Source organism: Neolamprologus multifasciatus, chromosome 19, assembly GCF_963576455.1.
Source record: "Neolamprologus multifasciatus chromosome 19, fNeoMul1.2, whole genome shotgun sequence".
NCBI classification, from domain to species: domain Eukaryota; kingdom Metazoa; phylum Chordata; class Actinopteri; order Cichliformes; family Cichlidae; genus Neolamprologus; species Neolamprologus multifasciatus.
In genome coordinates this window covers 17,839,690-17,855,472 of record NC_140457.1, presented here as the reverse complement: position 1 = coordinate 17,855,472, position 15,783 = coordinate 17,839,690, and the positions used below count along the sequence as shown (strand labels likewise).

Here is a 15,783-nt window from a genome sequence, read left to right as displayed (position 1 = left end):
GCAAAAGAAAGATGGGCAGATAATGAGTGGAAGCCGACAGTAATCCCTGCTGTCATGTGGAGATTTTTGGAACTAGGTCAGTTAGCTCAACTTTAGTCTATCGTACGGAAGAGTGGGTAGAGTATAATTCGAACTTTACGGCTTCATTTACCTAAAATGTTTAAATTGACAAGTTGAACTTGTTAGAGCAGTAAGAAAAATACTTTCTCTTTCAGGTAAGGCACAACATCAGGCCGTACTTCCTGGTGTCTGACTCATACAAGGGCATCTATGATGTGATCACGTGGGCATGGACTCAGGTGGCCATTAGTTACACAGTGGCGCCATTTGTGCTACTTGCAGTAGGACCCTCACTCAAGTTCTACAGGTACGTCTATGAGCTTCTTATACACTGTGGAGTAGGAGACACAATGTCAGCCTTTCTTATTTTAAAAAATACATTCATTTTGTCAGCAATTCTGTTGTGTGAGATTACCGTGGTATTGTAGCAAACTTAAACTTTATTATTGTTGTAGTATTAAAAGTGTACATGAAATCGTTGCCCGTAGTGTTGAAATTTACATGTTTTTATTAGCCTGTCAGGCGGTAATGGTTAACGAGAGCTTTATGTTTGAAGGATGAGGAGGAAATAAAACAAGTGACCTTATAATTGACCAGTCGCTGCAAAGAAATTACGATCCAAACATCAACAACAGCTGCTAGACAGGCAGTAAAGAACAGACACTGTAGTAGTGATGGGCGAATCATGAACGAATCGTTCAATACTCGAGAATCACTTTACTGACTCGTGACTCATGATTCACAAGCCCAACTGACTCACTGACTCATCCCTGTTGCTATTAGCAAACTAATTTCATTAGTAGAAATATATCTAGCTTATAATTAAAATTGTGTGGAAAAAAACAAAAGCCAGTTTCTTAACAAAAACATTTCTGTTCTGAACTGGAAGAAAAAACCCTGAGTAGAAGCTCACATCAAGACATTAGCTTCTCAGTTCACAGTAGCATCGCTCTGCTAGCATGCTAACAGCACATTTGAGTTACTCACCCCCTCCCTTCCTGTGCTGAATCCTAGCATGAACGAATCACTCACTCACCCCCTCCTCAGGACTCACTCACCCCCTCCCTTCCTGTGCTGAATCATAGCATGAACGAATCACTCACTCACCCCCTCCCTTCCTGTGCTGAATCCTAGCATGAACGAATCACTCACTCACCCCCTCCTCAGGACTCACTCACCCCCTCCCTTCCTGTGCTGAATCCTAGCATGAACGAATCACTCACTCACCCCCTCCTCAGGACTCACTCACCCCCTCCCTTCCTGTGCTGAATCGTAGCATGAACAAATCACTCAGGACTCACTCACCCCCTCCTCAGGACTCACTCACCCCCTCCTCAGGACTCACTCACCCCTTCCCTTCCTGTGCTGAATCGTAGCGTAAGCGAATCACTCACTCACCCACCCCCTCCCTCCTTGCTCTCAGCTTCTTCTTCTTCTTCTTGGTTGGCAACCAATGTTAAGAAACATTACCGAGCTGCAAATGTCATAAACCCATAATTTATTCACAATAGAGTACAGAAAACATATCAAATGTTTAAACTGAGAAAATGTTTTCAATTTGATGGCAGCAACATTTCTCAAAAAGATTGGTAGAGCCATGTCTTGTAGCAGTCTATGAATATCCTGGAACTGAGGAGAGCCGGGCTGGACTTTTGGGAGAAGATTGTTGTCTCATTTTTCAGTCCCGGGTCTTCATTTTTGTATTTTATGTCTGTGATGCGCCAGATGTTTTCTGTTGATGAAAGGTCTGACTGCAAGCAAGCTAAACTGGCTTGTTTGTTTGTTTACTACAAAGTCATGTTGTCGAACATGTGCAGTATGCGGTTTACCGTTGTCTTGTTAACAACATTCTCTCTCATCGATGTTTTCGCAGGACTTGGTACTTTGGGTTACATCTTCTATGTCTGCTGGTGGTCCTCGTCCTACCTGTCAAGTCGAAACGCCGGCAGGCCAAAGAGCAGCAGGACGACCTCCAGAAGGACAACCAGACAGATCACAACAGCACAGACAACAACTGCAACCAGAAAGAAAAGACCACATGAGGGTCGGGACGGTGACGCGCCACCCCTTCAGCAGCAGAAACACTGAGACGAACTATAAACTACTGAGACCTGGAGTGTGTTGAGTCTGTTTACCTGACAAAGAACCAAATATCTCCTATCAGACAGAAAACACAAGTCTACATCCTGGCAAAAACTTCCAGTAGCAAGGCTGACAGCAATCACACTTCTGACATGGATACGAGACCAAGGTGAAGAAATGGCCAAGGTGTAAACTAATGAGCGGTAGTGGTTACTTTACAATACATTAGTGAAAACGAACACCTCCAAGCTGCCTTAAACCCTCTATGTACTTTGAAGGTGAAATAACAGTTTGAGTGGCACGCTGCAGGAACCTAAATGCAGTTACACCAGTGTGGTTTCATGTAAGGTAAACAGATTTAAAGCGCAGTATGTGGAGGGTTTTTGTCATTGTCTGGGTACAAGCCTCTGTTAGGTGGCAACAGAAAACCATGTACATGTAAAAGAAACATAACCTTTATCATCAGCTGCCAATTTCAAACAGGCCTTAGGATCCTCAACATATTGTTTGATTTCTATGTCTTTTTTTTTTTAATCTCTATTCCAGAAGAATTCACATCGTGTGTGTTTTGTACTTAGATGTTTGTGACGACACTAACTGAAATCCATTCTGAATGCTCTTTTGTTTTTTGTGGGATGACTTGACTATGCCTGAAAGAGAGAATCTCAAAGTGGAATTCAGATCTCATTCCTCTCCATTCTAAAAGATTTAATAACTGGATATCTTTTTATATTTTTCATATCTGCTGCTTTTTTTTGTTGGGCAAAGAAGACTCATCTGATAAATGTGTGTTTCAAAGGGAGTTTGTTTACCCTCTGGTAACTTAGAATACCTTTTAAGGCTTGTTGACTTGGGGTTCAGAATTTCTTTTTTTTTTTTTTAATTTATGCTGATATTTGTCTCATGACAGGTTTCCTCTGTGTTCAGTTGTTAAAACAAGTTTCCAAAAATGATTTTAATTAACAGAATTCCTACAGAATTTACATCCTCCTTGAGTTATTTGTGCAGTAATTGTCTTAAGTCCTACAAACGCAACAGAAATCTAATCAGATCACCGCACTGACTTAGAAATAAAGTGTCAAATGGTCCATGCACAGTGCATAAAAGCACATAAAGAAACCAGTTAGTTATATATGTATGTGACTTTATAGTATTGTACAAATTTCAAACACATAAGCCAGCTGTTGTGGTAAATGGTCTTATTTCATATTGTGTGCACTTAATGTTAGCCTAGGGGATGTTTCAGCATTTGCTGTATGGTGTTCCTGTTTCCTCATGTTGTTTTGGTCCGTGGCTCGCCTTATTAGCCTTCTAGAGTCCCCCAGTTGGACCTTATAACAGCGACTGCTGTGATATTTTTCTGAAATCATTAGATCGGATTAATGAATGATGTAGTTAATGAAAACATGGTGCAGAGAGGACCTTTTACAAGGAACCTCGCTGCTCTTTGAATAATAGTGACACATAAATGTACCTGTAAGAGCAAGATATAATCTTGGGATTTCAAAGCCCACAACATCACTTTGAAATTATGCTTCCTTTTTTTTTCTTTTTCCAAAAATCATTCTCAATAATTTGAGTTAAACTGATGCATTTGTTTCCTGTAAAGTAGTAACAAAGCAGCAGAGATGAGTTGGGGATTTTTCTTTCTTTCTTTCTTTCTTTCTTTCTTTCTTTCTTTCTTTCTTTCTTTCTTTCTTTCTTTCTTTCTTTCTTTCTTTCTTTCTTTCTTTCTTTCTTTCTTTCTTTCTTTCTTTCTTTCTTTCTTTCTTTCTTTCTTTCTTTTCTTTCTTTCTTTCTTTCTTTCTTTTAAAGACTAAGATAACACTCGCATTTTCCTGCCATAACTTTGTGTGTGTGTGTGTACCAGTATTCATGTGACCCGTTGATGTTGATGTGAACTCGACTTAACTATATTTGTAGCCTGGGCCCTGTGTAGGCGAGAGCGGCCCACCCAAGGGGAAAGGGATGTCATTGTTCAAAAACATAGCGATTATTGCACTGCATGGCCACCTAAACCAGCAGATCAATGCAAACTGCTCCATATGTCCAAAGTGCCAAATCATAAATGGCGCATTTTGTTTTTTGTTTTTTTTTGTTTTTTTTTTGTGTATAAGTGGGCCTGCGTGTGTGCGTGTGCGTGCCTGTGGAACATATTGGTTATTTTTGTGTCAGAAGGAAATTTATTGAAAGATTTGTATAACAGTACATTACAATTCTGATTTATGTGGGGGAATAAAGAGAACTTATTTTTAAACACTAACACTGCCATTATGTCATAAATGATTTGTTTTTGTCCTGTTAAAAAAATGAAGTAATTTGTTTTTAAATGAATGCAAACACTAGTACAAAAGGGCTTTAGCTGCATATATCACATGTGCATATAACAACATTAAGATTCTTGCATGTTAAAGAGAAACAGGAGTAGAACCATTTAAAATATATTTATCAATTGGGTTTTTATCTTTTATTGATTTTTGTCTCTTTTTATAAACAATACTTGACTTGTGTGGATATATCCTTCATCCACCCAAAGTCAAAAAAATGGGGCAAACAAAAGGAATTGGCCTTTTTTTCTGCTTTGTAGTGTAACAAAATTGCCATCATCATTGGATTATCCATCTACTGCTCCATGCACATCATAATGGGAATTGAGTACAAATTGGGGGGAGTATCCAGATGCTTTACTCAGGTTCAGCATTTATATTATACTGTAATAGGCGACCAAAGAAAAAGCTAAATATTTTGCTATATATCACCAGAATTACCTAAAAGCAGCGCACAGCATGTAAGCGTTGTGCTTAAAGCTTATTTTAACTACTTGTTGAATTCAGAAAAATATTTTGTTGTGTTTTTAAACTCAGAACCTATAAAGTTACTGTTAAAACTGTAAAATTAATGTCGTACAGTAAAAACAAATCCCACCTCACCGCTTTTTTCCCTGTTAGTTTTCTTGCCACATGTTACCCTGCTGTACTCTTGGGTGCGAGGAGGTGGAGTCTTACTGTAGCAGGTCGAGGCTCCTCTGTCAAATAGAAGCAAAGATATTATGGCTTAAAAAACGAAGACTTTTTGACTGGATTATCTGGACCGGAATTAAAATACAGAGCAACCCAGCGTAGGTAAGACTACTTGAAAAATTGTTGGTGTACTTTTCTCCAGCTTTTTAGAGGAGATAAAAAAAATAAAATAAAAATGTAGGGACCTGTTGGAAAGCTAACGCTAGCCTGTTAGCCCGTTTCCAGGTTTGGCTAGCTTGTGTTTTCAAGTTGCTTCCTAGTGATAGTGAACGGGAAGTCGCTGCTGTGTTTGCAATATCGTGTTTGCAAAAGACCTTTGTCAAGACACCGGAATAACCGAGCCACACTATTTCTAAACTTTTCTTCGCCTCGTCACATTTAAAGCCATGTGATTATATGCGCGTCATACAGATGTTCTTTTTTTAAGAGTCATGGGGGTCAGAGCAGTGAACGCACCATAGACTTGGTGATTTTATATTATACACCGTATCAACATCATTTAAATGCCGCGATGTTGATACGGTGTTTTGCCTGTCAGTTTGTTGTGTCCATGAACTTTGTGCACGTTGCAAAGCCCACAGCCAAGCAGTTGAAGACTCTGTGTGTATCAAAAACATGAGACAGTTTTTGCTTATCCATATAACATAAGCAGACCCTGGTATGCACAAGGGAACTGAATCCTCAGCAGTTTCATACCCACATGACTGGTCATAAAAAAGCTGACAGGTTAAATTTAGAGACCATATCCAGTGTTGCTTAGTTCCCTTCTAACATTTGAATGTGTTCAGATAACCAAACAGCTGACGTGGAGTTTTATTTGATAGTTTGTGATGTTAGCTAGTGCTCTGTGTTTTTACATAAACACTATAAATGTCATGTTTATGTCAGTTTTCCAGCTGGAAACAAAGAGAATTGGGCTGTAAGTAACAAGTGTTTTCATTACTGATTAGAATTTATTATTTTCTTGGTCGATTTGACTTTTGGACATTAAAATGCCAGAAAACCGAACTTCTAAAGCCAGTTTCTTGTTTTGTCAGGGCAACAACACAATTTATTTAATAAATTGTCACGTTTAAGAATGGGTTAGAAAATAACTTGCAGCGATCGACTGATTTATTTGGTAATCCTTTGTTTTTCTTTATTTTTGTATCCAGAATCCTGTGTATAGATCATTTTTATAGCACTAATTGACTTTCACATGAACTGTGTTCATTTTCATTAACAGTAAAAAACGCTTTATTGTTTGGATTTCTACTATATTGTTGGGTGATTCAAAGGGTTAGTTTAATATTTAATTTTAATTGATCAGCACCTGAGTCATTTTAAACACTGTGATTATAGTGATACTAAAGTGACAGCTCCCATGCCACTTTATTGCATTATCCATAAAATTAAGTCATACAGATGAGTCCAAACATCCTAATTGGCCTTTTATCTTTATCAGTCGGTGCCAAGCCATTGCATGTAATGAATGAATATCTGGTCGTGTGTCTCTATTGTGTTGGGTGAGGATGGGCGTAGGCCAGCCCCCTCATCTAATATTCAGCTGTTTGTAAAAAGGGGGGATGCTGAGCCTGAGCCTGGCAGTGCTTGTTGAAACTGTGTGCAGCTGAGCAGAGAACCACTGCCAGTTTTACCCTTCACGAAGGTAAGAGTTTCTTTTGTAGTAATGTTTTCTGGGGATTGTAGGTCTTATTTTCCCTTCTTTCTCCAGCAGCTTATTTTTGATGTGTTTTTTCTTTCTTTTTTACTGGTTTATTGTCTGTGAGCTTTAGTGTGCATGTGTTTTGTGAAAAAGATGTGACTGAGCTCCACTCTGATCACTGCTGAACAGGGAGAGAGCGCTTAATGTTTACTGATTGGTTCTTGGATGTATTTGTCCACCCATTATGCTGAGAGGCAAGAAGCTGGGGAGGGTGTGTCAACAGGCTCCAATTGCTTTGACTGTAAACAAAGGATTTTTTTCTCACCTCTTCCTGGCACTGTCTAATATGGGCAAATGGTTACCAGACGATCCCTGACTGAAAATATAAAGAATTCAGAAAAAAAAGGTTCAATATTTGCATTGATTAGTTACTCTGCATTTGAGTAAACTGCCAGGCCTTTGTACTGACAGCCCAAGAGGCATGTGACATTTGAGTGTTTATTGACCTGAGCTTGAGCTGCTTGTCTGAAGGATTATGGTGAAATATTGAGCCGTATATAAACCCCATTGCCAGGGCAACTTACAAGCAATGAATGGAGCTGATTAATTCTTTGTTACTGTGGCAGGAAGTAGGTCTGACCATTAGGAAAGAGCCCAACTTGATGAATGATTAATGAGTGCTTTTATCGATTACTGAATCCCTAATTCCTGTAAAAACCCCTTTCAAAAGAAAACATATTTTAGAGGCTTTCTCTTGTCCAGATGTATTATACAATACATTTCTGGGAGTTTTATGCAATTTTATCTTAAACTGGGAATATCTTTTCTAAATATAGAGTAAGTCAATACCCAGTAGTTAAAGTGTCAAAGAAATAAAACAAACCTTGGCCGTCCAGTTAAGGTAAAAAGGCTTAAAATGACTCAGTAAATTTAGAAACATGCTTGTCTCTGGGTTTAGGATAATTCTTGAGAATTCAGATTCAGGTTCAGTCCAATTATAGATAATCTCGCTCCAGTGGGTCATGTGCATTGATTTGTCATATAGTCACTGCGTCTTACTGCTTTTTTCCTATCGGTGAAAAGTACTTCTTGTACTTTTAGGGAGAACTCTGCTTTTTTCTTGTGTACAAAAGTTCCACAATGTCCAATTTCAGGAAGTGGAGGAGGGTAGAAAAGGCTGGCTCTGATATAATTGGAGCAAACAGTCGAGTGCACCAATTGTCCTAGCCCTTATTACATCAGAGAGTCAAAGTTTAAAGGCTATTGTTTGTCTTCATTGGTATTTGATGGCTTGGTTAACTATCTTGAGCAGAGCTTTGTGATTGCTCAGCCTTCATTATACTGAGTGGACAAATTTCAGTCAGTGTTTTCAGCCTCAGCAGACAGACTGAACGAAACTGAAGAGAACTAACAGCCCCTGCTCATCCCTGTGTAATAAGCTTGTTTAATAGATTGTAAGTATGGTTATAATTATACTTTAACATGATATTAAAAGATTTGTAATGACTTCTGAAATGCACGCTCAAAAAAAAATTGTCCTCATAATTTGTGATTGATAATATTTTTGCATTAGAGTGGATATTGCAACAGGTTGAACACACATACACAGAAAAAAAAAACTGTTTTTCACTTTTTATATGTGTGTTTCTTAAATATTATACTTTAATGTGTACACCATCTAGTCTCTGCTGTATTGTTATTGTTTGTATGGGAGAGCTTATGCATGCAAGTTGGGGTTTGGACAGTGGTGATTTATTCCACTGCATCACTTCAAAGGCACACCACACCTCTTCCCGGTCACGATTTTAACTTCTTGTTTGTCTCTTAGAAGTGCTGTATATTTAGCTGCACAGGCCACAAAGCTATTGTTGTGCTCTTTATCTTATTGTGAATGCTGCTTTTGCTCTCATTCTGCAGGGGTGTATAGCTGGTTAGCGGTCAACCATGGATACCAGCACGTCCCTGAAGATGACCTCTCTGGCTGTCCAGAGTCTGTTCAGCTATGTGGACGAGGAGAACCTGGCTGCCATCAAAGCGCATTTGGACATGTTCACAGATGTGGACAGCAGGAGTGATGTAAGCCACATCACAGCAGCCTTAATGTTGGCTCTAGAAGTTCAGGGAAGAATAAGCAGTAATTAAAGGCTCTTTAAAATAACTTTAGTTGGTGTTATGTAGGAAAACTAAAATCCTTCTGTGTGGAGTTTGCGTCCTCTTCCTGTTCAAAAACATACTTGTTAGGTTAATTGGTGATTCTTGGCTTTAGGTGAGAATATGAATGGTTGTCTGTGCTTGCCTTATGAAGGACTGGTGACCTCTCCAGGCTGTTTCCTATCTCTCACCCAAAATCAGCTTGGATTGGCTCCAGCTAGTAGCTAAGAAAATGAATGGATGGATGAAGATATAGTATTCATAAAACATCATTATGTTATTATCTTTTGCGTTCTTAATTATTTTAGATAACATTTTAGATATCTCTTGTCGCTGCAATTAAAAGGTCAGCTACTGTTTTACAACAGTAAAGAAATTGTTTATTATGTGCACTTAGTACTCATAGGACGTTATTGCAGTATACCCTGAAAGACACAGAGGGATAGAGCTTAGAAGGGAATATAAACATCCGAGGCCATTAAAAGGTAATGCAGTATCTCCACACTATCTGTAGTGTACACTGTACGATTGTAGCAGCTGTAAGTAGCCTGATTCCTGTATTTGCAACATATAAAATCTTAAAGAACAATGCCAGTGAGATAATATTTTGTCAAGAAATCTTACAAGAAGACCAGAACTCCAAAATTGAACCGATCCTACTACTAATAAGTATTTTCATGTAGCCAAAATCTGATTGTTGCACATTGCTGTTTGTTTCCAAGGTTTGTCTATATAGGTGCTGTAGTTTATGCACAGTGCTTGTATAGACACCCTCCTGCTGTTGCTGCAATTACCACAAAGTGCTAAATTTCCTGCAAATGAGTCCTAAGTTACATATAGAAGCATTTACCAAAAAAATAGAGTGCATAGCAGGTTGTTAAAAGATTAAAGAAATAAAATTTTGCGGCGACAGACAGTCTGGTACCCAAGTAGAGCAGATTTTGTAATTTTAGGCTTTACATGAATTTGTTGACAAAGTAAAATTGAGACAATTCCAGACCTCTCCCTTAATGTGGAAAATATCAAGCAGCGTGTAGACTTGTATGGGACAGTAATCAGTTATGTTACTGTACATGATTAGCGTGAAGTCATAAAATCGTTGGACCTATCTGTCATTTTGTTCCAGTGACGTCTTATTTAATTTGTATTGGATAATCGACCACCTGTACTCCGCGTCTCCTTGTTTCAGAATGGACAGACTCCCCTCATGGTGGCAGCAGAGCAGGGCAGTCTGGAAATAGTGCAGGAGCTCATTAAGAGAGGAGCCAACGTTAACTTGGACGATATTGTAAGTTTTCAAATGCACACGCACTTGTCATCTCTTAATAAAGAGCACAGCCCCAAACATGAGTAAACGCAATGTACGCAGAATGGAGGGACAGGTGAAAAACAGTGCGGTCATTTAAACCACATCATCCACTTGACAAAGAAGACATAACTAGTGGCCTTGATGTTCCATCTTGCTGAACTCACCACATTCGGGCTTAGCCCTCAGCTGTTATGATCCGTCATGAGCCATAATGACAGCTTATTACATACTTTTACCTTCGCTCATTTGAGTAAATGACAGGATCCACTCACTAGCCAACACCCTACATCTTCAGATCCCAGCACACACTCTCGCATGCAGCCTCCTACTTCGACGCACGCATGCATTGCTCTCACACCACTTATTAACATCTCACGTAATGTAACCTATTATTACACATGGCGCACTCAAAGTCAAAGAAGAGAGAGGAAGTTTTCCATTTCGTAGTCCTGTCCGTGTCTCACACTCGCGCTCTGTGACACCTTTGTCTCTCGATGCGACACCGCGTTCCCATGAGCACCTGGTACGACCAGCTGGTAGGTGCGGTTTTCTTTTTTTTTTCTAACCATCCTTGAGCGTCCCATTTATTGCTCTGACAGATGCTCTGTCAACTGGATTTAGAGAATGGGAGTTCTCAAAGTAACAGGTAGTGTCTGTGTACAGGACTGCTGGACGGCGCTGATCTCGGCAGCTAAGGAGGGACACATCGAGGTGGTGAGGGACTTGCTGGAGAACAATGCTAACCTTGAGCACAGAGACATGGTGAGAATGTAGACGGTGTGAAATTGTTCCTCATTTAAAATATGTAAAGTTTGTGTTTACTGTACTACAAATACAAAGGAGCAAAAATGAAATTAGGCTAGAAAACTGGGCTCCCAACATCTAGCTAGCCTAACACCTGTTACGTATTGGCCGATAGCCTTTTGTTTTGCTTTAGCTCCTCACTAACTCCCCTTACTTTCCATCAGTGTTACCAAATAAAGTCTTAAATGCATCCTAAAATGTATTTGGGGTATATTGCTGAGCTGGAACAAGCTCCAAGCACAACCAAAATGATTGAATTTACGATAATATAAAAAAAAAAGGCTAGATAGCACAACAGAAAAGAATAAGACCCCAAATCAGTCTTATGAATTTACTGAAATGGTATATATTCCTTTTATATTTATTAATGCTTTCTGTTTGATGTGACAGTTCCAGTGCTGGTTGAACAGAGTAATGCATTAGCTTGGAAATCGACCTAAAATTAAATTACTTTCTGTCTGATGGCTCCTTTCTAGTAGTAATCCCATTTACTGGGCTCTGGTTGTCTTGCATGGGGCAGTGATATGATTTAGTTACTTTGTCAGAGGCAGAGACTCAACAGTAACCAAACTATAGAAGCTTTTTTCTGTATTAATAAGATTAAAAGCAATGCTTAGGAAATATGATCTACATGTAAGGAAAACACAGTAAGGATAGTGAAAAATAACAGTCTTTATGTATCACCGTGTATCAAAGGATACATTTGCTTTCGTATTATGTACCAGACATGTACATTATAAATACTTGGCCTCTGCAACTCCATGGCAATGAGTCAGGAGTTGGGCTGACTCATTGGCGTTCATGGTGTGTCTAAGCTGCGTAGGAGAGATCACAGTCAGTCATCACAGTGGGATTATAATAAACGACACTGTGTGATACTTCACTTACTGGGTCACGTCATCTTTAAATAGCACATTTTCCAACCACAAAATCTGTCTAGATCTGTACTAGCCTGTAAGGTCAGTACTGTTGTTTGTCTTCCTCTTTATTATAATAAAATAAACTGAATATTACATGTGTTGTGTGTGTTGCTGTTTTCTGATCATGTACACTTAAACTCCTCACTAGCTGAACTAGATTATCTGTGTTTTCTACTTAGGGAGGCTGGACTGCTCTCATGTGGGCAGCCTATAAAGGTCGTACAGATGTGGCCCAGTTGCTTTTGGAAAAAGGATCCAACCCTAACATCACTGGACAGGTATAAAAACTCAACACAGCATTGTTATTTGTATGTTATCTGTGTCTTCTGAAATCTTTGGGCATCTGTGATCTGATAATCTGAATAAAGACATTATTTGGTTTGTTTGTTATGATTTTAAACTCTGTGTAAATGCAGGGAAATAGAGAGAAATGTCTCATGTTAAATAAGTGGTAAAAGTCAGTAAATTTGAGAATTAAAGATTAAAAAAAAAGGGGTAAGCACCGCAGTGCTTTGCCTCTCCCCATCATCTGTTTTTACAGCTTGAAGCATTTGTTTGACCGCGGGCTTAACACTGATCATTAGTTACTGTCAGCATGACTACACGGCTGTCCTCTGCCCCAACAGTACAGCGTCTACCCCATTATCTGGGCGGCAGGTCGAGGCCACGCAGAGATTGTCCGTCTCCTGCTGGAGCACGGAGCCAAGGTCAATTGCTCAGACAAGGTAACTACATACTGACAGATGCTCATTATTTACTTGCTTTAAATCCTACATAAGATGTGCTTTGTGGTTAGGGCTCGGTCTAAAAGAACATTCTTATTCCCCAAGTGCCTTTCCTCTGTCCTGGGCCTCTTATTTATTGCCCTTCCTTCATGATTAATCAATCTCTAGGTTGTTAATGGAATCATCTCTTGCACTCTGTCATTTTTTATTTGTAGTATGGCACCACTCCTTTGATCTGGGCAGCCCGGAAGGGCCACTATGACTGTGTGATGCACCTCTTGGCCAACGGAGCTGATGTAGACCAGGAAGGAGCAGTAAGTAGACTGTCAGTAGCATTCAGCAGTGATGCTAATCGTTTCATAAAATGGACACAGTGTGTCAAATGGAGTGTTTTCCTTTCTGTGTAAATTATTTTGATTACGAGTCAAACTGTACATTAGGCAGCACCTCAGCTGTAGTTCACATAACTATAAACAAGACAGTGCTGCCATTTATTTCAAGGAGTACTCCACACAGATGTAATTACTCAAGAACTTCATTTGGCATTAGTTGTGATGATGCCACTAAAGGTTTCAGCAAAGTCACTTTTATTATTAATAAAAATAGTGTTCTTAATTATTTTGTGTCTGGAATGTTTGAGTAGCAACATTATTTATTTTATTTCCACACGAACAAAACGCAATCTTAACCCCCCCCCCCCCCCACACACACACACACCCCACCCCCCACCCCCAATGATTTCTGCAATGTAGTGCATCTGTGCTGCTTCAAGTCATGTTGCATCTATGCTAACACAAAGTGAATGATGCGCTTTTTTTACATGCTGCATCAGTAATCGGATGGAACTGTCATAGCTAATGTTACAGAGCAGTTTAAAAGGCAGTAATTAAGAGACTCTATGGAGTTTGCAAAACCCGAGTTATTAGGCTCTTTAAGCTAGATTGTTAATTGACAGAAGGGTGTATTGTCTCTTAAAGCTCCTGAAATAAACAGGCATGCTGGAAAGGATGATCTTTACCGATAACTGCACATTTTTTGTTTGATAATAGGGATGAATAGCAAAAAGGGGTTTGAATGATGTCTAAATATGCCTCTTTTCTTGGTTTCACAGAACTCAATGACGGCTCTGATTGTAGCCGTGAAAGGCGGCTACACAGGGGTCGTCAAAGAGCTGCTGAAGAGGAACCCAAACGTTAACAAGACAGACAAAGACCACAACACAGCCCTTACCATCGCTGCCAAGGAGGGACACACAGAAATTGTGCAGGACCTGCTTGACGCCGGAACCTACGTCAATGTTCCAGACAGGGTGAGATGTTTGACAGTAGCAGCAGTGGCTGATATGAAATACAATGGAAATAAAATACAACTCACTTTTCTCTGTTTGGTTTTCTCTGGTTTCTCTCTTGCAGAGTGGGGAAACAATGCTGATAGGAGCAGTTAGAGGAGGTCATGTGGAGATAGTGCGAGCTCTGTTGAACAAATATGCTGATATTGACGCCAGGGGCCAGGTAGAAGCTCCTCTCCTTCTGCCCTCTCATGTGCTCGGTGTAAAATCTCAACCTACTGATCAGTACTGTTTACTTATCCCTATTGTTTCTCAGTAAAGTGAACTTTTCCCCATGGGTTAGAATTACAGCTATTTCTTGTTGTTGTTGCATAGACCTACCTTAACCCAAAAATATGCACAGTACAGCATAATATGCTGCATTCCCAGCTATGCATATTAAACCATATATATTTAATTTTATTTGGGATTTTGTTAATGCAATTTGTTGTTGTTAGTACAAAAAAAAAGCCTTTATTTTTCATCAGGATGGAAAGACTGCCCTCTACTGGGCAGTGGAGAAAGGTAATGCTACCATGGTGAGAGACATTCTGCAGTGCAACCCTGACACCGAGAGCGCCACCAAGGTATCTTTCTTGACCTTTGAACTTCTTTAATTTGATTTCTTGATTATGTTGCAATTTAAATCCTCCAGATTTTTCATACACATCATATACATCAAATTTTAAAATATGGTATTGGTATTTATATATAATTGTATTTATTTATTTATATGTGTGGTGTTGATTCATTGTTCTTTTTTATTTTGGCCATTATTCAGAGACAACAACAGCAAATATGTTTCCACACAAATAAATAAATAAAAACAAAGCATTTACTTAAGTTCAGAGAGGACAAATTATTATCTGGAAGGCTGTAACCTTCACTTTTACAGAGCGTTTTCTAAATAGCAACACTTTTATAACTGGATTTCACTAAACAAATGGTGAGGATAAAGATAAATAAAAATAAACCTTAGATTTATACAATACTGTGCAAAAGTCACCGTGATATCTTTATATTTTGCTTCCAGTTGAATTCTTTCATTTTTAAAAATGTTTTCCAGGCTTTCTAAAGGTTTTTCAGAGTCTGTCTTTGTACACTGGCTGCTTTCTCACTCATTTTCAGTCCAGTCATTGTACCACAGCATTTTCAGAGGCATTGTTTTTGTTTAAGCCACTTAACACTGACCTATGAGTCATTCAAGAAACCGGTCAAAAAAAGACACCTAAGTCAAGGATGAACCGGTGTTGTGTCTACACATAACACTTTGTCTACACAGTGTTATGTCTACACATGAGGCAGTTTAGCAAAGACCCAATTTTAAATTGTATCTTCAGGCATTTTCTTACAATAAGCCTACTGCAAAAAACAAATAACTTGTTCTGTTTTTTATTTTAGTTTTATCTGTATAAAATCTCAACAATAACACAGTTTACATAAACATAAAATTGTAGGTGATTCCAGAGAGCTGAAAAACTTAGCATATCTCAGGTGTGCAAAATAAAAATAAGTAAATAAATAAACAAAGAAACTGAACAAGTGGAGCATAAGGTGAACAGTAAAGTAATCTCCTTAACAAATGGGTACAAATTCAGCAAGGAACAGAGAAATGCATTTGGCCTGCCCAGAACCCGAACCTCAACATTGTTGAAGCAGTGCAGGATCATCTTAACAGAGAACAAAATAACAAGGCAGCCAACATCCAAAGAGCTTTAAATGACCTTTAAGATGCCTGGA

General features: G+C 39.0%; 2 protein-coding genes across 9 annotated transcripts in view; both read left to right on the top strand.

The window, feature by feature from the left end:
- The window catches only part of mboat2a (membrane bound O-acyltransferase domain containing 2a), a 41,419-nt gene extending 38,485 nt beyond the window's left edge, over positions 1–2,934 (top strand). The window contains exons 12-13 of the mRNA XM_085144290.1: positions 216–367; positions 1,934–2,934. Coding sequence (XP_085000416.1) covers positions 216–367; positions 1,934–2,102 — 321 coding nt within the window. The 3' untranslated portion in view covers positions 2,103–2,934. The remainder of the gene's footprint in view (positions 1–215; positions 368–1,933) is intronic.
- A 126-nt stretch (positions 2,935–3,060) lies between these two features.
- The window catches only part of kidins220a (kinase D-interacting substrate 220a), a 48,769-nt gene continuing 36,046 nt past the window's right edge, over positions 3,061–15,783 (top strand). For 4 of the 8 annotated variants that reach the window (XM_085144281.1, XM_085144280.1, XM_085144279.1 and 1 more), the window contains exons 1-10: positions 3,061–5,264; positions 8,725–8,883; positions 10,148–10,246; positions 10,931–11,029; positions 12,171–12,269; positions 12,618–12,716; positions 12,932–13,030; positions 13,828–14,025; positions 14,129–14,227; positions 14,532–14,630. In XM_085144281.1, coding sequence (XP_085000407.1) covers positions 8,752–8,883; positions 10,148–10,246; positions 10,931–11,029; positions 12,171–12,269; positions 12,618–12,716; positions 12,932–13,030; positions 13,828–14,025; positions 14,129–14,227; positions 14,532–14,630 — 1,023 coding nt within the window. In that variant the 5' untranslated portion in view covers positions 3,061–5,264; positions 8,725–8,751. Of the gene's footprint in view, positions 5,265–6,087; positions 8,262–8,724; positions 8,884–10,147; positions 10,804–10,930; positions 11,030–12,170; positions 12,270–12,617; positions 12,717–12,931; positions 13,031–13,827; positions 14,026–14,128; positions 14,228–14,531; positions 14,631–15,783 lie in introns of those variants that run through there. The other 4 variants (XM_085144277.1, XM_085144276.1, XM_085144278.1 and 1 more) reach the window with 4 other exon arrangements.